This window comes from Tiliqua scincoides, chromosome 2, assembly GCF_035046505.1.
Source record: "Tiliqua scincoides isolate rTilSci1 chromosome 2, rTilSci1.hap2, whole genome shotgun sequence".
NCBI lineage: Eukaryota > Metazoa > Chordata > Lepidosauria > Squamata > Scincidae > Tiliqua > Tiliqua scincoides.
This window is the reverse complement of record NC_089822.1, coordinates 79,848,903-79,875,582: the sequence shown is the minus strand read 5'-3', so window position 1 is coordinate 79,875,582 and position 26,680 is coordinate 79,848,903. Positions and strand designations below refer to the sequence as shown.

Genomic DNA, 26,680 nt, shown 5'->3' with positions numbered 1-26,680 from the left:
CTATTGTTCCTAAAACATTGTGCAAGCTACACAGAACCTCGAGACTCTCTCTACTTATAATATTAAAAGTAAAGTATTGGCTATTTCTCTAATTAAAATTCACTAATACTGAATACCCAGAGTGCCTTGAAATTTCCACACTCTTTTAAATATGTTTATGGCAGGGACTATAATGTTCCTGTTCTAACATTTAGATAATGAAATAAATATTAGCTGATGCATGAAGAATGCAAACATAATTTGGTAAATTGTGTCAGAAAATTTAACCTCAGTCTGCTTTTTTAAAACAATTAAATTTGGGTCTGTACATTCATAAATACAATCATAACGCAAGGGATAAAGAATAATATACAGTTTATACTCCAGAGATACAAAAAAAATGTAAGTCATAATTCTTGTGTTACAATGCACTTCAACAGGAGCTTTCTCTAGGTAAGGAAAAGTTTTTTCAGAACCAAATAGAGCTGCAGTCATTTATTATTATTTTTAAAAAGTGAACTTTCATGTGGTCAAAGTATGCTTAAAATTCTGGCATTTCTGCATTGGACATGTCATCCAATCCTGAAATACATGAAGTTTAACTTGAAAATAGTTAAAATGATAGATGGCAGTAGAAAAACAACTGACGTTCTTTAGGCTACTTGTGCAGCTTGACCTTCATTAAGGGAGAAGTGTAACACCCCATTATAGGAGCTTACATACTCAAAATAAAAGTGGACACTTGTGTTAAAAGCAGGCCTCTGCAAAGAGTTACACAGCAGTGCTTATTATAACAGCAAGAGTGCTTATGTCCAAGGGAAAAGTCACCACTTCCTGTGGAAAACAAGGCTGCTGTGAAGAGGAAAGGAAATGAAGCAAATCTCTTCCAGCAGTGATTGGGAAAGAGTATTAAGGAGCAGGAAGCTTGGTTCTCAAAAACCACTTCTTGTGTGGCTAGTCACTGGAATTTGGAAGGGGGCATAAAAAAAAAAAAAGGATACACGATGTGCATACAGTACAACCTTGCCTTATTTATCCTAAGCCCTGCAAACAAAGTTGAGACATGCACACAAACAATAAGGGTTTTGCAACAGGTTCACATATAATCTGACCCATCATGTAATGTAGTAAAGATCAGTTGAAGGCTTACAGTTTTAGCTGCATGCAATTGAAGGCATACAGTTTAGCTGCGAGTTGTGCACACTTAAAAAGAAAGTATTAGAAAGCAATAATAAGTATGCACAAGTTTTGACTTATAATTAGTTGCAATGCATGTTGTCACATGAGGTACTGGTATGGTGTGTGTGTGTGTGTGTGTGTGTGTGAGAGAGAGAGAATCAAGTTCCCAGACATATCCCATGTGTCTTCCTGAAAAGCAATCCTCGCTTGTTATAGCAGGGGCATATTCTGACTTTGGAAGAATACTGGAAAGTTGATTAGGGTTCCACTGACATCTGCTTAAGTAAAACAGGATCACCATTGGCTAACATTCCAGACAAGAAGGATAGAGGCATGAAGATTAGACTTCAATCAAATGTTTTACTGCATGTCACTCATGTCATCTGTAAGTGAGATGCAGGCACACTATACTAGAAATCAGGTTCAGATAGGCAAGGAGATTTTTTCAGGAAAAGGAAAAGCTAACACCCTGTTTGTTTGAGAGGTAGTAGCACAAGCACAAGATGAGGAATAATTTTTAAAATGTTTAATTTTTCTCTTAATATGTTTGTGGTTTTTGAGACTCTAAAACAGCCATTTTCAACCTTTTTCAGCTCGCGGCACACTGACACAGCACTAAAATTGTCGAGGCACACTACCAGTTTTTTTACTTACATTAAATTACTACATTACAATTAATACAATTAGATCATTACATGACAAATGGCACAATCCTAACCAGGTCTACTCAGAAGTAAGTCCTATTTTGTTCAATGGGGCTTACTCTCACGAAAGTGTAGTTAGGATTGCAACCAAAGACTCACAAGAAGTTTGAAGAGGAAAGTATATGTGATTCTGGAAAGGATCTGGAAAATGTTGCTATTAAAGTGTTATGCCAGAAAGTGTTGGCAAAGAGAGGTCAGATTCAGCACATAGTGGACAGGTGTGAGGTGAAGGGCAATACAGACACATGATTGAAAGAAGTGCAGGATTCAACTGGAGTGGGGGGAGAATGTGAGGAAAGTGATTCTGGACCTTTGAAATGTGCAGAGGAGTGAAGGGAGGACAGTAAGAGAGGTGCTAACTGCGATTATGAGATTTTGGGGGGATGTGCCTGTGGGATGGAGTGAGGTGGGGAGAAGTGCCAATTGCCTGCTCCTGTATTTAAGAAAAAAGAGCAGAACAAAAGCCCAATTCTAGGCAATAGGTCTACTCAGAAGTAAGCCCCACTATAGTCAATGGGGCTTACACCCAGTTAAGTGTGGATAGGATTGTGGCCCAAAGCCCTTCCTCTGAAAGGCGAAAGGCAAGGCAGGGAGGGTTGCGTTGAGGAGTTGCAGGCAACTGTGGCACCAGGACCCTTTTAGCCAGCCAGTTCTTGGGCTGGTGGCCTTAGCTTCCTACCTGCTTGCCTGCTCCTGCCTCCCTCATTCTCACTCCAGACCTCTCTGCCTGGACTTAATAACCAATCCTAGGTGTGTCTACTCAAAAGTAAGTCCCATAATAGTCAATGGGGTTTACTCCCAGGTAAGCATGGATAGGCTTGTGGCCCAAAGCCGTTCCTCTGAAAGGCAAAAGGCAAAGCAGGGAGGGTCGCTTTGGGCAGTTGCAGGCAACTGTGGCAGGAAAAGGGGTTTCATGGACCCTTCGCCAGGCCAACCAGTTCTTGGGCTGGTGGCCTCAGCCGATACATTCCCTTCCAACCTCGTTCTCACTCATTCACTCCGAGGACCTCCTCTGGGCGTCTCTGGCTGCCCAATCAGCTTGTGGGGAGGACTTTACCCAATCCTAGGCGTGTCTACTCAGCTCCATAATAGTCAATGGGCCTTACTCCCAGGTAAATGAGGATCAGGTTGCAGCCTTTCTCTTGCTCAGCAGCAGGAGATGCAAAGCAGCTGAGGCTGCTCCTTTTTTGCCGGCTGCCGCCTGAGGGTCAAAGCAGCCGCTTCTCCCCCTTGCGCGCTGCTACCTGCCTCATCTGGCCCCATGGCACACCTGAGACAGCCTGGTGTGCCGCGACACAACGGCTGAAAACCACTGCTCTAAAAAGACAAAATTAACCTTTGTTTATAGAGAGTCTCATGCATTGTTATTTGGATGGACAAAGACTTCTGAATGATCCAATCCTAAACTAAAATCAAGGCTTTACTTTTTTTTACAGTTATAAACAGTTATATATTGTTCAGTCAGGTTATTTAGTTCTAGCTATTCTTCATCCTTAAATGTCACCCAGGTTTCAATCTTGTTAGCTGCTAAGAAAATGCCTGGTCCACATTGCTATCAGTTCTCAATTACCCTGAATTTTTCTACTTATATGAATCTTTCCTGTTTCTCCACTCTGTGCTATATACATTTTGATATTTCTGGTCTTTCTACTAAGACTAATCTATGCACCATAGTTCTATGGGAAGACAGTGAATGAAAAAGGTAATTAGCCTTACAAATGCCATAGATAAAGCCATATTGGCTTTTGAATTTTCATAGCACTTTTAAAAGTCAGTGCTTAGGTAAATTCAAAAAACAATGTGACTTCACCTGATAATTATTGTTAAAAGCCAGTAGGCTGTCCTGATTAGGTCTTAAGTACCCCTTGAAATTCTACAAGGATATTCTACAGGGATATCTGAATACTGTATAGAACTTCTGTTTCAATAAAACTGAGATATGTGTGGGAGATCAATGTGGGAGATTTGTATATGTAGTGATTTATGTACATTATAGGGGTTTTATGTCAATTAATATAGTATTCTTTATTCTTAATGATACTCTTAAGCACTTGATATTCTAGTTTGTAAAGCCTGGAATCTCATGATTTGTCTTAAATACAGGCTTGCAGCATAATACTTTTAACAAGCCGAATTTAATCATAGTCTTGAATCTGATTCTCCCTTCACCTTTGAGCAGTTGATGCAAGCCAGTTCAATATCATTTGACTGAATGTTAAGTTACTCTTATTTAATTATGGTTGTGTGACCATCATGTAATAGTAAAGTTACTGAAGCCTGAAGATGCATTTTATTTTCACCTAAAGTTTAATCATTCAATGTTTGATATCGTCTTTAGGAAAGAATGTGCACATTTTATAATAATTTCATGTGTACTGTCACCTTCAGTTTGCACTGCAGCTGCTTCATTTCCAAATCTACATTCTTCAGTGGAGCTGCTGGTGTCGTTCCAGTATGACCAGATGTCACAAGAGACAGGCCCTCTCTCACTTTGGTAGATTGGGTCAGGTGGTCCAATTTTCCTTGCAAATCTGATTTTTCTCGCTGCAACTCAGTCAGGTTGGACATCAGGGTCTGTTTTCCAAAGAAAGTAACAGTAACAGTTGCGTTCAATATGCATTTGAGACCAACATGCTGTATAATTTTACAGTTTAGCACTACAAAATACAACAAATGTACCAACCATTGCCCAAATTGCGAACAGGTTGGCTGAATTCACTGGTTGCAAAATCAACACAGTATTAAAAAAAGAGCTAAAGACTGGTTCAGTATAGACAACTCTGACTAACAGTGGAGAAAGAAAAAGGATGCTTTGAAATAACAGTGATGCCACTTCCCCAACATTATTGCTATTTCTTGTGAGATGTACAGGAAAATAGTTGCCACCTGTCCTATTTTAAACTCGTCCTATGATGTTTTTTCCCCTGGTTGTTCAGTTTCAGTTGTAGCAACAGAAAGCGGCAAATTTATAAAAACTTTAATGAGCAAATGTGAAAATGATATATAATTTTTACTGAGATGTTTTCAAAGGCCACTTTGTGGTTAAATAGTAACTGAATACAATGGACACCAATGTAAGTTAACGTGAACACTCTTAATAAATGTTAAAGAACCCAGTATTTTGAGTTGTATTTGGCTTGTAGAGAATAAAGCAAACTAGACCATATGTACTGCGGAACTTCTGTTTGGCTAGTCTTCATGCTGCTGCTTCTTTCCTTTCTCATGTATACACCACAGCCAGGGAACCACAAATTCCATAACCTTGACCCTGGGGCTGATGCATTTAACTGGTAAAAGCCAAGCTGGAGCAGGACAAGATAACAGATGTTAGTTGTTTATTCCACTGGGTAGGTCTTACCACCCTACTCTGCAGCCAAAATGCTTCTCATTTAGCAACATAAATGTTAAGTCCAATTAGCAGATGAAGCTTGTTAGGGATTTAGTTCAAATGAGAAGCATGAAAAACAAACTATTTCAGTTTTACGGACATGACTGACAATGGACTAGGCCCATTTATTCTGTGAAACTGGGCAGTAAAGTATGCCTTAATACTGTAAAATGAATTGTATTCACTTTAATTTTGCTCAGCTTTGGAAATAGTAACGTTTTATTCTGTAGTAGATGGAATAATCTTTTACCAGTCTGTAGTCAGCAGAAAGTCACCAAGCTTTTAATGGCATAACAACCCAGGGCTCCTTAAGAGCCTAACAACAGTACTACTGTATTTTAATATCCCAAAGATGCTTATAATATGGTAGTTTAACATAAGGAACAATTAGACAAAATGGTACTGAACTCTCTCCAAGGAGTAAAAACCTTCCCTTGCAAAGATTCCCAATTAGACAATGTAAAAGATGCTATAGTTTAGAAGAGCTAGCTGTAAGGTTTGGTGTACTCTGTACTGAGGGGAAAAAATTAAGCAACATACACACTATAATGTTAATAGTTTAAAACAAATATGTAGTTCTGTAGGAAGCAGTAGAAAGGACTTGGGAAATGTGCACAAGCAAAGCATATAGAAAGAAAAAGTTAAATGAAAGAGAAAGAACTGGAAAAACATGGAGGAGGGGAAACAACCCCCTCTGGCAAAAAAGGAATTTTGTTGTCCAACACAATTCTCCCCATCTCTTTACACAGGGCCCAAAGCTTTGGGTTTGGTTTGTGTGTCCCTTTTCTGCTTCTTACCACCAGTGTCCAGCAGACATGCTCTGCCTCTAAATTAAAACAAAAATTAAATATTTTCACATTTGCTCATTTAAGTCTTTATAAATTTGTCACTTTCTGTTGCTGCACCTGAAACTGAACAACTAGGGGAAAAACATCATAGGAGAAGTTTAAAATAGGACAGGTGGCAACTATGCTTTGGTCAAAACGTTCTGAATTCAATTAGAATAAAATAATCCAAAGAAAGTGCTGCTTTTTTTCTTTTCAGTTTGCACAATTTGTGTACAGTATTCTGTACACAATCTTCTTTTGATTTCTTTCTTCCCCAGCAGGAAAAGTGCAGAAAGTGGTGTTAGGTGTTTTTATTTCAAGGGCACATTTTCAGAAATTATAAATATAAATTATAATAGCTTTAAAAGTGTACTAGGTAGGTGATATAGGTGGTATAATGTCAGCAGAGAGTTTCATCCAAGCCATCAAAAGCCTGCCTAGCAATACTATAACTATTAATAACGCATATTCTCTTTAACACATTCAATGGCATACATCCAGCTGAAGTTGTTACTCACTTCCTAGTCACTGACTGTCTTTGAGACCCCTCTTTACCCAGGGAGACTCTCTTAGTCATGGTGCTATGACCCTTGCAATGCTCTCAAGCCTCACAGAAACAAGACAGGTTACCTCACCAAAGACCCACCAACTCCCTGCTATTTTTCCTGATCTTGCCTTGTGTGAAGTTACATTCACTGCAAGCATAGTGTTTGTTATTTTTCTTTTCTGTGAGTTCTGCGTGATTGTGTGGAAGTGTAGCTCTTTTCTGCTTTTTGTACCTTTTTGCTGGATACTGGAGATCAGCCTCAGATGTCTTTTCCCCAGAGACCCTTGACTGATCCATCAAGCACTTCAGAAGCAAGGAGAATCGCACATTCCAGTAGTGATTCTCCTTCAGAGACTTGGAAAATGGTCAAGAATGTTTGTTTCATGGGAGAGACCAACTCCCCCACCTCAAGAGGGTGAAGGGCATTCACACTCTGTTTCTAGACTCACCCCTTGCCACTAGCCCTTGGTTCAGGCTTTAGAGAGCTGCCTCCAACTGCAACCTTTTGTGGGGTCCTGAACTGCCAAAACCTTTCTTCTTTTGCTCAGTCCTCCCATTTTTCTCATTTTCTCTTCCCTGCACCCCAAAAATTTCCATTTCCTTCTCCCTTGTTCCTTTAGGAAACCCAACTAATCTCCCTATTCCCCCATATCTTCCCCCTTGTTGCCCTGCCCTTTCTACTCCTAAAGAGTTGTGTAACTTTGCCATCAAATTCTCCCTGGCTACATAATTGTGAATGAGCTGTTTTAGTTAGGCCCCTTTTTGGTTTTTGAGCACTAGAGTAAATTGTTTTGCACCTTCACCCTTGTCTGTGTTTTCCTTCCCCTGCTAGATTATATAGCTGCACCATTGAATACTACACAGGATCCCTGCACATAATTGTTTTTTCCCATGTGTGCATATGACACACGTTTTAAAAAACATGGCCAGAAACGCATGATTTAGTTTTTTAGTTTTCCCATCTGTAAGTCTCAGAATAGCCGACAAAAGCAACTCAACACAACAGAATAGCATTGCATTAAACACTTTCACTAAACATCCTCATGCCAAAGGCATTCCAGGAGAAGGGCAAAACAGCAAGTGTCTTCAGGCTCCTGAAACCTGTGTAAAGCGGCTCCTCCCCCTCCACTTCTGAGCCAGCAACACCTACAAAAGCAAAGTGGAGGCATCTCCTCCGCTTTGCTCTTGCTTTCCCAAATGGCTCAGAGGGGGAGGAGCCGCTTTACATGGATGTCTGGGCACCTGAAGACACTTGCTGTTTTGCCCCTCTCTCATGCTTTATTGACCAAGCTCAAAAGGCTGCCCTACGTAGGTAGGGCGTACATTTCTGAAAAAATACTCAGGTTCGGAATTTGGCGAGTCCTTTCTGGAAAGAGAGCAGTCATTAAAAATGCCTTTTTTTGCACCCTTGCAGTTTGGATTTCATGCACATGTGCCAACGGGCCACTAAGACAGGTTGGATCCAAGTACGTATACTGATAAATCATTTGCCAACACATCAAGGTCAATGCAATACACAGATAGTAATTACAACTCGCTCAAAGGCATTATATGTAGATATAATGGCAAAACATTCCCCTTGTAATTGTAACTTGGAACAGTCGCATACTCTCATTTTGAGCCTTATTAGCCTGGAAGCACTAGGTCTCTTCAAGAAAATTTTTTATCTGTAGAGAATTATGAAGTTCCTATCAACAACTGAGAATGTTTTGATCCTAATAAGGCAATTTCTCTTGCCATTGAATTTTTTACCTGGCGCACCTGCATGTCTCAACATGTCCACACTTTTAACATTAGGCAACTCCAGTTCACATACTTTGTCAGCTAATTGGTGTAGTGTGTAAAGGGAACTATGGACAGAAGGAGTGAGGTAGCAGAAGATGTTTTAAGGAGACAGGTGAGATGTGAGGCAAGTAAAATTGGTTAAAGTTGTGGCAAGTTGAATAAATAATTTAAAAACTTTTAATGGTCCATTACAAAATTATAGCACTAAGAGCCCAAAACAATTCCCCCTTTCGGTGCTGCAGCCATGCCAAAAAGGCATGCATTGTATCTAGTGGGGAGGGGCAGACTGGGAGGCTTCAGAAGAGAAAGGGTATTGACATCCCCTTACACCTCTGTAAGCCTCCTGCTCTGCAACAGGTCTCCTAGACCTGCACCCGCTCTTTCACTGGCAAAGAGAAGAGAAAGGGGGTTGGCAGGCTGCCAAAAAGGGAGGATAGGATCCAGCGTGTGCCACTGCTGCCAGATTCACCTCCTCCCACAGCCCCCCCACCCCCTTTCCTCTCCTTATCTGCTCTGGCAGCTGCAGACAGGTCCAGCAGAGGGTGGGAAGCACTGCTGCCTCTCGCAACAGTGCTCCCAAAATGGCCACCAATGGAGCCCTCTGCGTGCTGTCAGTGACCATTTTGTGACAGAAGTCTCTTCCTCTGTTGCAAAAGGTTATGGCCGGTAGCCTGCCACTGGGCAGCATGGCCACTGGGCCATAAGAAAGGCTAGGGAAAACATATTCATATTATTTTGAGAGTGGAAGATTTGGAAAATGCTAGATGTGGAGCATCAGGTCCATCTTAGATATGCTTTAGTGATTTAACTCAAAACTGCAATTGATTTAACTGAAAACTTGGAACTCTGAAATTTAGCTTTTCCTCAGGCAACTAACAATGAAAGACTTTTTTCCTCCACTACATAATTTCAAGGAGAAAAATGAAAACTAAAAGTGGTGATCTTCTCATATAAGACAGACACGAACAGGCAGGAAAACTCTCAAAGAATGTCCTTAGTAACTCTGTTTGGTAATAAAGCTGCCAAGATCACACATTTATAAACTATTTCCAGATACTTACTGGAAGACAACAGAGTATTTCACAAAATGTCAGGCAAATGAAGGTAATGTAGAGGACTTTTTAACGAGTGCTTTAGCTAGTTGCTAGACTTCATCCGTCTTTAGAGACCATTAAGTACCCTTTGGTTAATTGGCCAGTGGTAGATTAATCTTTTATTCCAGCAGCACTGTTTTAACACCCCTTGCACTCTGTCAGAGTAGTAGCTGAATGACAAAATAATATTGTGCATGAATAATAAGCAGAAAAGTTAAATTAACATTTCATATTTCATATGCCCTACCTGTACGTCAGGGGAAGAAAAACTTCCTTTTTAAGTCCCTGACATTCAACTCTTTTTTAAGCAGTCCAATGTTGACATCTCATCCAGTTGAATCTTCCTAATTACTGCTAATTGCCTATCAAGACTTTGTTCCTCTTGAAGCTCAGTTGTCTGGTACAGATGAACACAGCTTCAACGCACACAGCATAGACAGCCATGACACTTGAGGTGTGCTACATTATTATGAGGTCATACTAAATATGGTTTGCAATTAACAAAGCAGCTTTTAAAGATGCTTAAAGGAAGTGAAAATGCCAATCTCTAATGAAGTGTTTAAACTACATCCCAACAGAGAAATATAGATATGTTCTTTGGAGAACAAATATTTCCCTTTTAAAAACACACACCTTCTTATAAATATTTTCCCAACCAAAGTGGTTGATGCTGTAGTTTCAGTTCCAAAGGTCACACTAACACTTATATGTATTAATGAAGGTTTTACAATTACCTCAACATGTTGGAAGTTAAATGTTACAAATGATGACAAATACTGTTATGATCATAATTTTACATATCATAGCATTAAGCCACAAAGCAGCAACCTTGAATCAAAGAACAGACATTGATATTTAAGAGTACATCTTGGGGCTTCTATTTTTTTGAAAAGCATCATTTGCCTTATGTTCTGTCTTGATCCCTGGAGCCTTCAATGGACATCCCTTTGAGGCTATGCAACTATGCATTAGCAGCTCTTGGTTGCTGCTCTTCAGACCTTGAAACGCTAAAGCAGCTCATCTGCTGTGGTGACACTATCACTGTTACAATAGTCACTACTCTTAGCTGTGGTAATAAGGTCTCAACCCTATGGGACAGGAGAAATGTTCAAACCGTAGAAATAGTTGAGGGAAGCCAACTTCAGACCTCAAAACAAACCATATGAACTAGGTGGCCTTTAAATTGGGACAGGAACAAGGTAGAGACAGATACTTGTGTGTTGTTTCTAATGTGGTTGGATTTTCATTGTCTTATGAGAGAAGTATTGCCCAGCTCAGAAACAGTTTGCACATTTTTTGCACTGTTTTTCAGCTGGGCCACACTGCCCCCTGAATGCTAGGGCACTGAGGGCTATGGGCATGTTCAGCGCCCCTGTAGGTCAGAACTCATGGATTACACTATCCGTGGCTTTTGGATTTGAGAATGGATCCCCTGGGGAAATTGAGGGCCCACCTGTATATATTTCAAGTTTCAAAGAAAAGTTTACAATGATTATATAGGGGTCACTAATTTATTACAACTATACATGTGTAAACTTTCTCAATGAAAATTATTATTATTTAAATTTGTGAACTTCTTTACACAGCTAACATCTGTTAGTAAAAGAAAACCTCAGTATACTGAGTGCTAATGATAACAAAGCTGAACTCTGATGAGTACCATTCTATGACTAAAGAGAAATTAATATGGGTTACTGCACCCATATCCAGCAGGACAAGATTCTTGCATATTTCAAATCGTGCAATGACGTGACTCAGTGAATTCAACACAACTGTTTTGAGCTCCCAAATTACATGCCCAGTTCAATAAGTATGAACACAAGATTCTTCCACTCACTGCAAATTCATTTGGTTAGACTTATAATGATTATTGAATGCAGTGAGATTGAGGGCCAAATCCTATCCAATTTTTGAGTGCCAGTGCAGCTGTGCCAATGGGGCATGCACTGCATCCTGTGGTGGGGAAGCAGTCACAGAGGCCACCTCAAGGTACGGGAACATTAGTTCCCTTACCTCGGGGCTGCATTGAGGCTGCACTGGTGCTAGTAAATTGGATAGGATTGGGCCCTCAATCTCACTGAATTCAGTAATCTTATATGTATACGGTATAAGTTATACGTATATGTGTGTGTGTGTGTGTGTGTGTGTGTGTGTGTGTGTGTGTGTGTGTGTGTATATAATTGCAGCCATCTTTTGTTTTTGTACATAGCATTTGCGGTGCATTTTTGTAACAGAAATATTTATAAAATCACCTTTTCTGTTCTTCCTGCTTAACTGGATAAACTTTACATATATAAATACATACATACATGTATGTGTAGATATATATGTATATGCATAAGTCCCTTGTCTATGAAGAGTTAGAGCATTTTCTTATTCCTTTGTTTGAGAACCAATTTTTAAAAATTGTTATATAAATATTCAAAATAACAAGGTAAAATATTGCTAGATGGTTACCATAAACACCAACCTACACATTGTGCTGGAAATTAAGGCATCTTTTGATATCGGAATTACAGTTCAAGTGCCAACTGGTGACAGATTATACCAACTACTGGGGAAAGGACAACAACAGGACCAGGATGGCAAAACTGGGTTATTTCATTCCAAAGCAATGGAAGGCTTTACTATATCCTTATCCAGTATCTTGCCCCCATCTAAGCACTGTAAATGAAGTGCTTACATGAGAGCCAGTCAGGGAATTTCACTATCCCTACGACTCATTACAAATTTAACAGCAGCAATGCTAAGTATTCATCTGGTTCAGATAACACACACAAAATATGCTACACTAATACTCATTGGGGGGGAAATGCTTCCATCTGTTTTCCATATAACGAACATAAAATATAGAGAAACTGAAATATTTGAAAACTAAGATTAACTGTTTTTAGAAAATTATTTTCTAAGATATTGAAAACTTATATTTGAAAACTAAATTAGATTTTTTTCTAATTATTCAATTTCAATGCATCTATTCTATAAAGTACACTATCCTACAACTTGCAAATGACAACTCATTACACCAATGGAAAAAAATAATAAAGAGGTGCTGAAAATTCATTGGTTGTAATGAGTTCCTTTTTAGGTTGGGGGCTGGCATTTGTTCCAGGGTTTCTACTCTCTGAGCAATGAGTACGCAACAATAGAAGAAAATACAATATGCTTCATTTTCATCATCAATATTGTTTACATTTGCTTCCTTGCAGTTCTGGTTGCTTGAGGTTAACTTGCCTGCATGTTTTTATAGCAAAGGTGTCACACACAAAGGTGTCAATCTATAGCAAAGGTGTCATACACAAGGCAGATGGCCCCCACAAGCTCTTTTTCTGCCCCCTGTGATAACTGGGTTATCCCAGCACTGCCCTTTCAGCAGCACTGCTTCTGCTGAGGGTCTGGGAGAGAAAGGTGGAAGAAGGTCTCAGAATGCAAGGAATGGTACAGGAGAAGAGACAGCCGAAGAAGAATCAGAGGAGATCCTGTCTAAGTGCAAGGAGAGTCCAGTTATCTTATGGGCTGCCCACTTCTGCCAAGGTTTCATTTCGCAGACCACCTCTCAGTTGCTGAGCTGCGAAGTGATGCTACAACAGAAGCGACACTGCTGAAAAGATGGCCCACATGATAATTGGCTGCAATCCTAACCACACTTTCCTGAGATTAAGCCCCCTTGAACAAAATAGGACTTAGTTCTGAGTAGACCTCGTTAGGATTGTGCCATAAGATTTGCACATTTTCTCTTCTATCATTTGGAGCTAATGAAGTGCTCATTTCTGGCCAACATTTGCTTAATGACATCACTTCCTGCTTCATGATGTCACTTCTGGCACGCAGCAGCTGCCATGAAATCTATTCATTCCACTGTATGAAATCAGTTTGACACTACAGGATAGTTTGGGAAGTAATTGGAGAAAACTGCCTTGGTCACCCTGGTACATTACCTATGCTAGGAGATGGATGGGATAATTGCAACCCTGTTGATTTTCCTGAACCTAACACTTGATTTTGATATCATGGTATCCCTTTGTACCACCTTTGTGAGATAGTATTAGGAGACACTGTTTTATGGTACCGTCCAGTTGATCATGAGGGATGTTCCCAGAAGTTGGTGCTACAGTACAGAAGCTGGTGAAATATTAATGTGAAGGCTCGGAAGGTATCAAAGTGCAGCCAGGTTGATGACCACACATTGAAAGTGAAACATCTGGAGGAATTGAGGGTTCTATGAATTGCATATAGCAGTGATTTTCAGCCTTCTTCATCTCGCAGCACACTGGCAAGGCACTAAAATGGTCAAGGCACACCATCAGATTTTGACAACTGACAAGGCACACTGTGCTATCAATGGGGGCTCACATCCCCTAATGGTCCTATTGATAAATGACCCTCTCCCAAATTCCCACGGCACACCTGGGACCATTTGCGGCACACCAGTGTGCCACGGCACAGTGGTTGAAAATGGCTGGTATATAGAATAATAATTCTATAATTGTAAAATAGTAAAAACCTCATTTTAAAAATGGGGTATATGAGCAGCCTGCCAATTGTTAAACCCTGTCTTGTGTCTTAAGACATCTTGAGAAAGGCAGTATCAAAATCCCTTAAATAAATAATAAATAAATGTTCCATCTTTGGATTATAAAATACCACAGGCAGGTTAAATCAGAAGTGGGAAAGGTCAGGTACACACTAATGGCCTAATCCTAACCTACCTGTATGCTGACGGAGTGCACACTCCACCAGTGTGAAAGTGCTGTAAAGCACTTAGCACAGACATCCTTGTTAGCAGCACCAGTGGGAAGGCCACAGCTGATGTGTGGAGCCACGACTGTCAGAGCAGGTAAGTCTACTGCTGTGCAGCACAGGTGTGGTGGCAGGGCAGGTGTGAAATGAGGGAGGGGAAGGGCAGTGATGGCGGCAAGGAGTGGGTGGGTCAGGCCCAGGATGGAACAGGATTGGTGGCGCTGGTGCACACCATATAATATCACACTTCCCAGGCCCACTCCTACCTGAATTCCTGTATGCCATTGCAATGCCATTGCATTAGCACTGCAATGCCATTGTACTAGCACCAGCATGGCTTCTGCTGCATCCTGAGAACACAAAAGAACACAAGAAGAGCCCTATGGGACAAGGCCCAGGCCCCATCCAGTCCAGTCCAGCTTCCTGTGTCCCACAGCGGCCCACCAGATGTCTCGGGGAGCACAAAGGGCCACAAGATATTTGCATCTTGCTGTCACTCCCCTGCATCTGGCATTCTATTTACCCTTGCACACACCCCCCCCCCCAACAAAGACACTGAGGGAATTTAGCATGCTGGAGTTCTCCATGAAGTAAGGGGTAGGCCCCGTAGCCAAAGGTTGCCCATTGCACTGTAGCCCAATCCTGAGCTGCCCACTGCACCGTGACTGCCATGGTGCTGAAATGGCTGCCACAGCATCCTGCACACAACAGAGCAGCTGCCAACGGCTCCTCGGGGTAAGGGGTCTTTCATTCCCTTCCTCCGAGTAAGGCAAGTAACCACGCAATGGGGCTGCTATAGAATCAAGAGCCTCCATGTCAGGCTGTAGCACAACATGGAGGCTCTGGATGCGGAGAAGTGGAGTTGCTCCTGTCCCACCTCCCTTTTGCCCTGGAACGCCTCCTCCCCACCTCCTCACACCTACCTCTCCACTGCCTGGCAGTTTGGACAACCATGGAGCAGCGGCGGTCTACCAACGCTAGCCCAGCAGTGGCTGGACCAGCACTGAGGGCTGCAGATGTGCCTTACAGATGTTGCAGAGGACCAACAGTAAGAGCTCAGGATTGGGCTCTGAGTCAACTATGACCTGCACCAACTATATCACTGGTATTATAAGTCTGACTTCATCCTTGCAGGTGGATTGGGCCTCAAAAAGAGGGTAGGATATGATGCACACTGGCCCCAATTCAGCTGTTTAAAGAGAGACTGAGAGAGAAATCAATTACATTTGCACCAGTGGAATAACACATATAGCCTTTGGCAAAAGCATAAATTAACTTATAAAATTAGGTTAACAACTTAAAGTCTGATTTCTATAAAAGACTATTTTATATATAAGAGTATTATATAAGATAGCAGGCTCCAAACTAAGGCTGGATTTGTCATTAAGAAAAAGTCTTCCTTGAGTGATGCGGCACTTGCTTGGATTTGTCATTTTTGAGTAAAATTTAAGAGAATCAGTTAAAAAAGACAAAAATTAGGAAGGATTGATGAACTGCAATAACAAAATGAAAATCTTTATGTTCTGAAGTTTTGATAACACAAGATGACAAGATAGAGCAGGGAATCTCTTACAAAAATACAATAAAAACAAGAGCATAGAAAGGCCTCAATGCTGTTTTTTGCTAGCATTATCCTGAGACCTATGACTTAAAAGGTTTTGTGACATTATTTCTGGGCTATCAAACCCGGGAACACATATGAAAATTAAAATGGACACTATCATTCTCTTTGTTAATTCTGCACCTGTTGTTCTTGCTTTTAAAGACCTGCTTATCAAACAGCTTGAAAGAACAGTTTAACAATTCCAGTGGTCTAACGGAGCAGAATATGCCTATGATAGTAAGCAGAATCTCATCAGGGCTATGAGGGAGTGAAGCTAGGCACACTTCCACCTGCAGATTATGTTGTTGCCAATCCTGGCCACAATATTGTCACAAAACTCCACCTGTGCTTGTGGTTCCCAGCTTTTCAAGAATGTGCTTTGTGGCTTACTGCTGATGAGCCATTTGGCTCAGAGCTATTAACTCTCTGAGCAACTTATCCTGCTCCCTCCAGTGTGCTGGCAATGTCAATCTTTATAGCCCATCAAAGAGAGGGTCTGGCTAAATGATTCTATGAGCACTTCATGCGCTACCCTGTATTCAGGCTGGGAGGGTTCTCTTCCTAGAGTTGGCAGAAGAATTAAATGGAGACAGGAAAACACTTAGCAAAAAAGGAGAAGCCCTCTGCACAATCAAAAAGTGAGACAAAATAAGCAGTATTATTAGTATTACCATTATGGAAATTCTTGATTAGCAATTATAGTATTGTTAAAATATTATAGCTAAGAAATGAAAGTTTTCCTACCTTTTATCATTGTCCACATTTAAATAAGCTTAAAAATATTAGTTGTGGTACTTGTTCACACATTCATTTTTTAGTTGAAATAATTTTGGGAAAGATTTCTTTTAAAATATTAAATGGTGTATTATATATAAATCCATTTTAAAAAATAGAAAGCTTGCTTCATATTTGATTTAGCAGTTTAGTTTGTATAAGAAGAAAAACAGTTGGCAGATTCTAAAATTAATAATTCAGTTATTTTTGAAATGCATACCCAAACATTTTGAAAACATGGATAGTGCAGGGGGCTGGGGGGGGGGGCTGGTATTACCATGAGATCAAAGCCATAGATTTTGTGACCATAGTGCATGCTGAGATTTTAATGAGGCAGACACACACACACCTGTAAGTGAACTGAGACGAGCAAGGAAAATCCTACAGGGAATATAAGCAGATCCTTTTACTCTGTGATGTATGAGAACCATCAATTTGTTACAAACAGAACAGAAATTATTGACTTGTATTGTTCAGATCACATTTACTGACTTAAAATATTCTGATCCCAAGTGCATTTGAAAACAGAGTGAAAAAAGTATGACTTTATTGGACAGGGTATTTCAAATGATACTCATACTTCTCTGAAACATAATATAAAAACCACAGACATTGGGTTAACAAATATCACTTGGGTGAGCTAGAATATAGGATGTAGGATAAGACAAGTCACGTCCAATTCCACAGATTCTCAGCTTGGATCCTGGTTTTTGCACAGTTTACCTTACGAACATGATCCAAGTGACATTTCACAAATTCCTGGATAAATGTTGCTACACTCTGCCAGCAGAGAGACAGGCTGTGTCATGCACAGATCAATAATAGCACTGTGTTTCATCAGCCTCAAAAGCAAAAGTGCTTCATCTGGCAAAAGCTATAGCCCTTGAGGATCCGACATATATACTAAATACCCTACCTGGATTGACTGTTGTAGAGGCTGCCAAGTTAAAGTAGAAACAACTCAGGAGGTAAACAATGAAGAATAATTTTAAAAGAGGATTTTTAAACTGCTATTACTAGAGATCCAAAAAGGTAAATCACAATCTAGTTGCTGAATAAAATAAAAGATTATTTGCTATTTTTCAGTTCTGGGCAGAAAGAATCAGGAAATCACAACTTCTGAAGAATTAACGATTAAACTATTAAATATGAAACATTCTTGTCCAGAAAATACAGAGTAAGTCCTGGTGCATATGAACCCTTGTGAACACCAAAAGTCACGCTCTAGGTTGTAATCTCAATACTTAAGTAACATTTTTAAAAAGTGGATAAATACTATTTCTTATTGAAGGCTCTATATTTGATGTATTCACATATTTTAAAAACACGTGTAATACTTAATCTAATTATAAATATTTGTCAGCCACTAGTTTAGATTACTTTAAAAGGGGATTAAACCAATTCATGGAAGATACATCTATCATGGTTTATCATACTAGTCACGGTTAAATCGCTCCATCAGGCTCAGAAGCAGTATGCCACTAAATAATCAGTTGCTAGGGGAAATGACTACTGCCTGTATGCCTTACTTAGCCTTGCCTCCCACCCCCGGAATTACTTGGCTAGCCACTGAGGGAGGGCATTGGCATTAGAGGCCAATCAGATTCTAGTGGAGCTTTCTGCAGGACTTGGCCTATGTTTGTAACCTCCAAGGTTAAAGACCTATTGACACTTAGAATGGAAAAATAGCAATCACAGTACAATCAGGAACATTAATTCTGCAATCTGCTTTATTAAGTGACAGAATATTGTACAGTACTTTGGTTTAAGTATAAAGGAAGCAGTTCTTTTCCATGTAGAACTTGCATAACAAATGAAGTAACACTTATGTGATGAACTCCTCCAGCAACCGTGTGAAACACCAGTGCAAAAATAAGAATAAGATGTGTGCCTAGGTTAACTAAACTCCTTGTAATTGATATGGGGTGGTGGCAGTGGCAGAGGAGACTGAAATTAAACTGTTTACTTCTGTACAACAGATACATATAAGAACTGAATCCAGATTTTCATCCCTTGGTCACAGTGTCCTTCTGGGGCAATACTTCTATAGACCAGTAAGATGCAAAGGAACATACCAAACACAGAAAGACAAAGGGATCCTGCTGCCCACTAAAGCAACTAAGGCTGCAGTCCAAACCTCACTTTCCTGGGAGTAAGTCCCACTGAACACAATAGGCTTACTTCTGAGTAGAACTGGTTAGGATTGTGCCCTAAGGCTACAATCCTATCCACGCTTTCCTGGGAGTAAGCCCCCTTGACTATAATGGGACTTACTTCTGAGTAGACAGGCATAGGATTGGGCTCTCATAAGAACATAAGAACAGCCCCACTGGATCAGGCCATAGGCCCATCTAGTCCAGCTTCCTGTATCTCACAGCGGCCCACCAAATGCCCCAGGGAGCACACCAGATAACAAGAGACCTCATCCTGGTGCCCTCCCCTACATCTGGCATTCTGACTTAACCCATTTCTAAAATCAGGAGGTTGCGCATACACATCATGGCTTGTATCCCATAATGGATTTTTCCTCCAGAAACTTGTTCAATCCCCTTTTAAAGGCGTCTAGGGTAGACGCCAGCACCACATCCTGTGGCAAGGAGTTCCACAGACCGACCACACGCTGAGTAAAGAAATATTTTCTTTTGTCTGTCCTAACCCGCCCAACACTCAATTTTAGTGGATGTCCCCTGGTTCTGGTATTATGGGAGAGTGTAAAGAGCATCTCCCTATCCACTCTGGCCATTCCCTGCATAATTTTGTATGTCTCAATCATGTCCCCCCTCAAGCGTCTTTTTTCTAGGCTGAAGAGGCCCAAACGCCGTAGCCTTTCCTCATAAGGAAGGTGCCCCAGCCCCGTAATCATCTTAGTCGCTCTCTTTTGCACCTTTTCCATTTCCACTATGTCTTTTTTGAGCTGTGGCGACCAGAACTGGACACAATACTCCAGGTGTGGCCTTACCATCGATTTGTACAACGGCATTATAATACTAGCCGTTTTGTTCTCAATACCCTTCCTAATGATCCCAAGCATAGAATTGGCCTTCTTCACTGCTGCCGCACATTGGGTCGACACTTTCATCGACCTGTCCACCACCACCCCAAGATCTCTCTCCTGATCTGTCACAGACAGCTCAGAACCCATCAGCCTATATCTAAAGTTTTGATTTTTTGCCCCAATGTGCATGACTTTACACTTACTGACATTGAAGCGCATCTGCCATTTTGCTGCCCATTCTGCCAGTCTGGAGAGATCCTTCTGGAGCTCCTCACAATCACTTCTGGTCTTTACCACTCGGAAAATTTACATCTTCAGGGAAATTGACCCCCAAAATTCAGGTCGAAAGGGGAGTGAAACAGGGGTGCATTTTAGCACCCACTCTTTTTAATCTTTTTCTGCACGATTTTACCCCCTTTTTGCTTCAGATAGATGGACATTTTTCCAAACTAGGTTCAATGCATATTCCAGCATTGCTTTATGCAGATGATGCAGTGCTAGTATCCTGTACACCTATTGGACTTAAGCGACTTTTAAATAGAACTTCTGACTATCTGAAATGTAACAAACTTGAACTGAACTCTCAGAAAACCAAAGTTATGGTCTTTTCAAAATCATGGTGCCCAGGTACTTGGTCTATCGGAGGGGAGAAACTGGAACAGGTAAAAGCTTTAAATACCTTGGAATTCACTTCCATTACAATCTTTGCTGGGGTACTCATCAAAAATTGGTTACCAACTTGGCCCGTGTCACTTTGCAGAGCACCAATCGATTCTTTTTTAGTCAGGGCAATCGTTATATACCAGCTGCTCTCAAGGTATTTAATGCCAAGGTATCAGCACAGCTCCTGTACGGGTGCCCTATCTGGATTAGCTCTATAAATCACACCCTTGAGAGTATCCAAGCAAAATTTTTGAGGGCTATCCTGGGTTTACCTAAATCTGTACCATACTCTGCATTATGTTTGGAGACCGGACAGTCGCTCTTAGTATCAAGAGCATGGCTTTTAACCATACGGTATTGGCTCCAATTACATTATAACGTGAAACCAGGCAGTCTCCTATCCAGAATGCTATCTGAGTCTGGTTCTTCTAAATGGTATAGCCCAATTAAATCAAAAATCGAATCAACTGGTTTTTCATTGGATTTTTTAAGTTTCTATCCATTCCCTGAAGTTTATCAAAGGGTAAAGCAAAGAATGCTACACATTGAGGCACAAAACCTCTTTGAACTTGCTTCTAGAATTTGCTCCCCTCTTAATTTCTCTATTCCGCTAAAGTATGGGCAAATGGCTCCTTATCTGAGTATTCTGATCAACCCCTCTGAACGTCGTGCAATCTCTTTGGCAAGATTCAATGTGTTTCCATCCAAGGTCACAGAAGGCAGATATAGGCAAATACCATATAAAGAACGCCTCTGCCCTTGTAATTTGGGAAATGTTGAATCAATCATACAGATTCTTTTTTATTGTCCTCGGCACACTAGATCCCGCCACACTTACATGACTCCACTTCTCAGCAAAATGAATGGGCTTTTGGATGAGGCAAAACTGAGGTGTCTCCTAAATGACTGCTCACCAGATGTGCTAGAGGGAATTTCTAAATTTTTACTTTTGGTGATTTCCAAGCCTTCTTAATGTAATTTGTCAAAAATGTTGATATTTTATGTTGAACTGTAAATGTTTTATTAATAATTTAGTATCTTAACTCCGTTTTTGATAAACGGGACTAGGACTAATTATGTTTGCTTTTATGATTTCTCTATCTATGCCTAATAAAGGTTTATTCATTCATTCATTCACTGCTCAACCCTGTCTCCAGGTCATTTATGAAGAGGTTGAAAAGCACCGGTCCCAGGACAGATCCTTGGGGCACACGGCTTTTCACCTCTCTCCATTGTGAAAATTGCCCATTGACACCCACTCTCTGCTTCCTGGCCTGCAACCAGTTCTCAATCCACGAGAGGACCGGTCCTCTAATTCCCTCTCACAAGCCACGGGTCTCTGAACAAGCCATGCATATTACATCATTTCCTATTTACTTCTTAGTTGACACAGCACTGCCTTGAGGCTTGTTTGAGTTTTTTTAAGGATGGATTATAACTCATTCCATGTAGAAGGGTCCAGATTTGGTAAAAATGATCTAGGCAATGTTTTTCAAACTGTAGGCTGGGACCCACTAGGGCAGTGTTATTCAAACTGTGCGGCTCTTTAGGGAGGTGCCAGGAACTCAAAGAGGAGGCTCGGGATGTCCTCTTGCATAGATACAGTCACACCCCTAGGCAGAATACGAGCCCCTCATCTGCACTTTTTTTTAAAGCAGAAGAAACTGCAGAATTTAAAACAGAAGAAGCTGAGTTGCTCAGCTGCAACAGTGGCTGCTGCTGCCCCGCCCTCTTCTCCCTCCACTCCAGAGGCTGCCACCTTCTGTGTTCAATGCATGTTCTTTCCAAAGCTCTTCAACCCCCATCTGGCAAGTACCAAGCATGCTCAGCTTGCAGTCCTTAACCCTCGCTGATCCTTGTCTGGTTGGTTCCTAGTTCCCAGCCTGGGATCGATTCTCATCAAAGTGAAATCTCTCTTTTCAACTCCCTCCCTCTTCCACTCCCCCTTTTCGATCTCCAAACCTTCCCGCTTTCCTCCCCCTCCCCAAATAAAATGCTTCCTATTTTACCAGTCATCAGGACTCTTAAAGTTGCTTCCATGCAGTTGGCAAAGGGGGGGGGGGGGAAGAGAGAGAGAGAAGCACAAACTTTACTTGGCCAGGAGCAGAAAAAGGGTACTGTTTTGAAAGTGATTTACTAATCTTGTTTGACTGAAGAGGAAAGGCTGCATTTTTAAAGTGATGAATCTTGCTATTTGAAGGGAATACTTATCAGCCATTGGTGAAGTGATTGCCAGCCCAATCCTATCCACACTTTCCTGGGAGTAAGCCCCATTGACTCTAATAGGATTTGCTTCTGAGTAGACATGCATAGGCTTGAGCTGTGCATCCCCTAGTATAGGAGACAAATCAGCTTCCTAACCAAACCCTTATCAGCTCTGATATATTTTCATGGACTATTTTTGTTTTCCCCACCAGCTGCTGGAAAAATTTAATTTCATTAAATTAATAAAGGGTTCAATTCTATCCAAGGAGAATGGGAGAAATGACTAGTTGGATTGGGGTCCACAGGAGTGTGTGCGTGTAATGTTGGTCAGACTGGTTGTTAACCAAGTTCATTTGATAAAACAATTCTACTGGTATGCTTACAAAATTTAAAAAAATGAGTCCTCCTGGACCAGACAAAATCTACCTACTCCAGCATCCTGTCTCCAACAGTGATCAGCAGCTGATCATTTACAAAGCATGTATATTGACGTGTATTAATAATATATTTTAAGATCTACATTTAATTAATGATATGATTAATATAATTAATATTAGTATAGTTTATATATATGTAATATTTAATATTATATTATAATAAATATTATATTATATTATATTTAATATATTTAATATAGTTAATATTTCTGGTCACTTCCTGTTTAATGATGTCACTTCCAGCCCTCAGGAACATGATGGGGGGTCATGGCCAACAGCCGCGGGGGTCAAGGGAGCCACTGGTTGGAAAGGTTTGAGTACCACTGCACTAGGGGGTTGTGAGCTGATTTCAGGTGGGTTCCCATTTGTTTCAATGTGTATTTGATTTTTAATGTATTAGACTTGATGCTACCATAGCATGTGACTGCATTTGGGGAAATGTTACAGATCGATACTTTTAACAAGCTACAATCAGTGTACATGCTTTTAATGGTCAATAGAGCTTAGTCCCGGGTGATAGGATTGCAGCCTTGGGATGTTCAGGGCATTTTTCTTAAACAGATCAGCAACTGCTTGGGAGGGTTAGGAGGATTCTTCTTTATTTTAAATAAATTTTTAAAGTTATACTTATTGTAAACTTTTAATGTACTTATGTAATTAATTAAATTTGATTTTGTTGTTTGGGGGTGTTAAAGAATTTCCTGCTTGATGATGTCACTTCTGGCCATAACACCACTTCCAGGTTAATTACATCATTATCAGTGGCTCCCAACAGATTGTCATTCCAAAAAGTGCTAAAAAGTTTGAGAACCACTGATAAGGTAGCCTGGGAAAGACTTCAGCTAAAACATTAGCAGCCTATACATTAGCAAAATCGATAGACCAGGGCTAGATGGTTCAATGGCACCCTCTGTGTCCAGCATTTTATTTGAAAAATGAGATCTAAACTACTTATTTGTAAGGAAGAATTATCTAAGAAATAATTTCAGAACCTCTCTAATAGATGCCATTCCAGCAAGCTGAAATTATTCAGTACTATGCCTACAGATCAGAATGGCACATGAACAATAGCCATACACCATTTTTTCTTGAGACAGTTATCTCAAGTTATACACCCAAATGCTCCAACTTTTAAAAAAGTAGCAGCTTAGATATCCAGCATGAAACCTCTTTAAAGGTAAGCTCAGGGAAATATATCACATGCACCAGACAGCAGATTCTGCTTAAAGAGCTCATGTGTTTAATTTCATGACTCTTCTTTGAACTCAAAGGAGCTTAACAAGAAATTTGGAGGGTTCTGTGGAGCAGGTGCTATAATGGGTCATGCAAAACTATGGATGCATGGGCAATGGGACATGCATGTCTTTCAAATGTGCCATACAGATCTTCAAATAGTGTTATATTTGAAATAGGGTAACCGTGGATGCTTTTTACATCCAGTGGATTCCATTAGCAGCCCACTGGATAATGATATCCACATTCAGCAGCAGTGGATATCACTGAATCTTTGGAAGCTCTTCTAAAAATAGAGCGTTTGGACTTGGACAATAATGACCTGGCCCAATCACTACCTCTCAGTTTAATAGAGCTCTTGTAAAGAAAAAAAGCAGAACAATGCCATGCATGCATGCTATGGGTTAAGAAAAGAAAGATAATCATATCACCACTACTATGACTGCAGATCACATGAGGTATGCCCTACAAGGCAGAGTTTTACTGAGAGAGGAAAAATGCAAGAGGATAAAAGAACAAAAAGATGAATTAACAATATTGTTCACAAATATTGTGAGTTTACATGTACTCAGATCAATTTTGGGACAATTCACACTTCCAGTCCAAATGTAAGGTCTACATGTGGTGGGAAACCCATGCTGGATGTTCTGTCTTGTGCCCTTCCATGGGCAGAATCTTCATTTTGAGCCAAAATGCAAAATGAACCTATGTCTACAAACGTGGATATGGTTTTATGAATTGTGCATGGAAAGCAGGCAAAGGCTATAATCCTTGCACTATTCCAATCATACATCTTTTTCAAATGCTACAGCAAATGCATTTTTTTAGTACTTCGACAAGCAACACAGAGTTCCAATATAAATGCTTGTGGTTCCCTACTGACTTTCCTGGAGTTCTCTAGTCTTGATTGCTGAATACAGGTGACATACAAAGAAGTCTTGAGAATGGAAAAACCCTCGAAATCATGGGTCCTTAACCTTCAGGGGGTCTGTGAACCAGGCTGAAACATTTATCTGCATTTGGGGGGGGAGGGGTTCCATAGCTTTCATCAGATTCTCAAAGGGAATTGTAACCCAAATAGCGTTATGAAATACTGCTTGAAATTATAATTGACAGAGGGTAAGCAGACTATTTCTGGTTTGTGAATCTCAACTCCAAGTAAAAACACAAGACACTGGCGTGGCTACAAGGAGCAGTGGCACGTTAAGACTACATGAGTTGCAATGTGCTGTGGAAGTGGCCCCAGTTCCATTTGCCATCAGAACCATTCCGGGAAGAGAGAGCAACAAGCAGGAGACGCCATTTGGTTTGGCAAGCGCATGCTCATTGTTATTGCAGCCCATAATGGCTCTGATGGCTAGTGAGAGGAGCTGCTTACACAGTGCATTGTGTCACTTGCAGTATTCATCATGCCACCCCCCTGCAGCTATGCCACTGACCCAAGGTCTCTTCAAAACAGTGGAGAAAAGAAAATGTTTCATGCTCCAATGTGCAAATATGAAGGAATCTGGTGAAAATATTTTATTTGGGTTTCTAAAATTTGTAAACAGGTCTGCCATCCCCAAGTCAGGAAAAAAAACAGCACCTAGTCTTAGACAGCAGTGCATCACACTGCTCAATGCATTATGACTGATCTGCTTGAAGTGATCTGATCTACTTTCTCAAATGGCTCTGCCCCTTATACTAGAACTTCTTCCCAGGTCATTAGTGAGATGCCTCCTCTCTTAAGGACATAAGAACAAAAGAAGATCCCCGCTGGATCAGGCCAAAGGCCCACCTAGTCCAGCTTCCTGTATCTCATAGTGGCCCACCAAATACTTCAGGAAGCACACAAGACAACAGACACAACCTGCGTCCTGGTGCCCTCCCCTGCATCTGGCAATCAGAGGCAGCCTGCCTTTAAAACCAAGAGCTTCCACATACTTACTATGACTTGTAACCCGTAATGAACTTTTCCTCCAGAACTTTGTCCAATTCCCTCTTAAAGGCATCTAGGCAAGATGCCATCACTACTTCCTGTGGCAAGGAGTTACACAGGTTAATTAAACGCTGGGTAAATAAATATTTTCTTCGGTCTGTCCTAACTCTCCCAACACACAACTTTCGTGGATGTCCCCTGGTTCTGGTGTTATATGAGAGGGAAAAGGGCGTCTCTCTATTCACTCTGTCCATCCCCCTGCATAATTTTGTACGGGGACATGTCTCAATCATGTCCCCCCTAAGGTGCCTCTGTTCTAGACTGAAAAGCCCCAAACGCTGTAGCCTTTCCTTATAAGGTAGGTGCCCCAGCCCAGTAATCATTTTGGTTGCTCTTTTTTGCACCTTTTCCATTTCCACTATATCGTTTTTGAGATGTGGTGACAAGAACTGGATGCAATACTCCAGGTGTGGCCTTACCATCGATTTGTACAACAGCATTACAATATTAGCTGTCTTATTCTCAATGCCTTTTCTAATGATCCCAAGCATGGAATTAGCCTTCTTCACTGCCGCCGCACATTAGGTCAACACTTTCATTGAACTGTCC

The 26,680-nt window shown here is 40.8% G+C and overlaps 1 protein-coding gene across 3 annotated transcripts in view; it reads right to left on the bottom strand.

The window, feature by feature from the left end:
- Window positions 1-26,680, bottom strand: part of CNTLN (centlein) — a 248,268-nt gene that overhangs the window by 56,568 nt on the left and 165,020 nt on the right. For all 3 annotated transcript variants that reach the window (XM_066615164.1, XM_066615162.1, XM_066615163.1), the window contains one exon: window positions 4,245-4,436. In XM_066615164.1, the coding sequence (XP_066471261.1) occupies window positions 4,245-4,436 (192 nt within the window). The remainder of the gene's footprint in view (window positions 1-4,244; window positions 4,437-26,680) is intronic.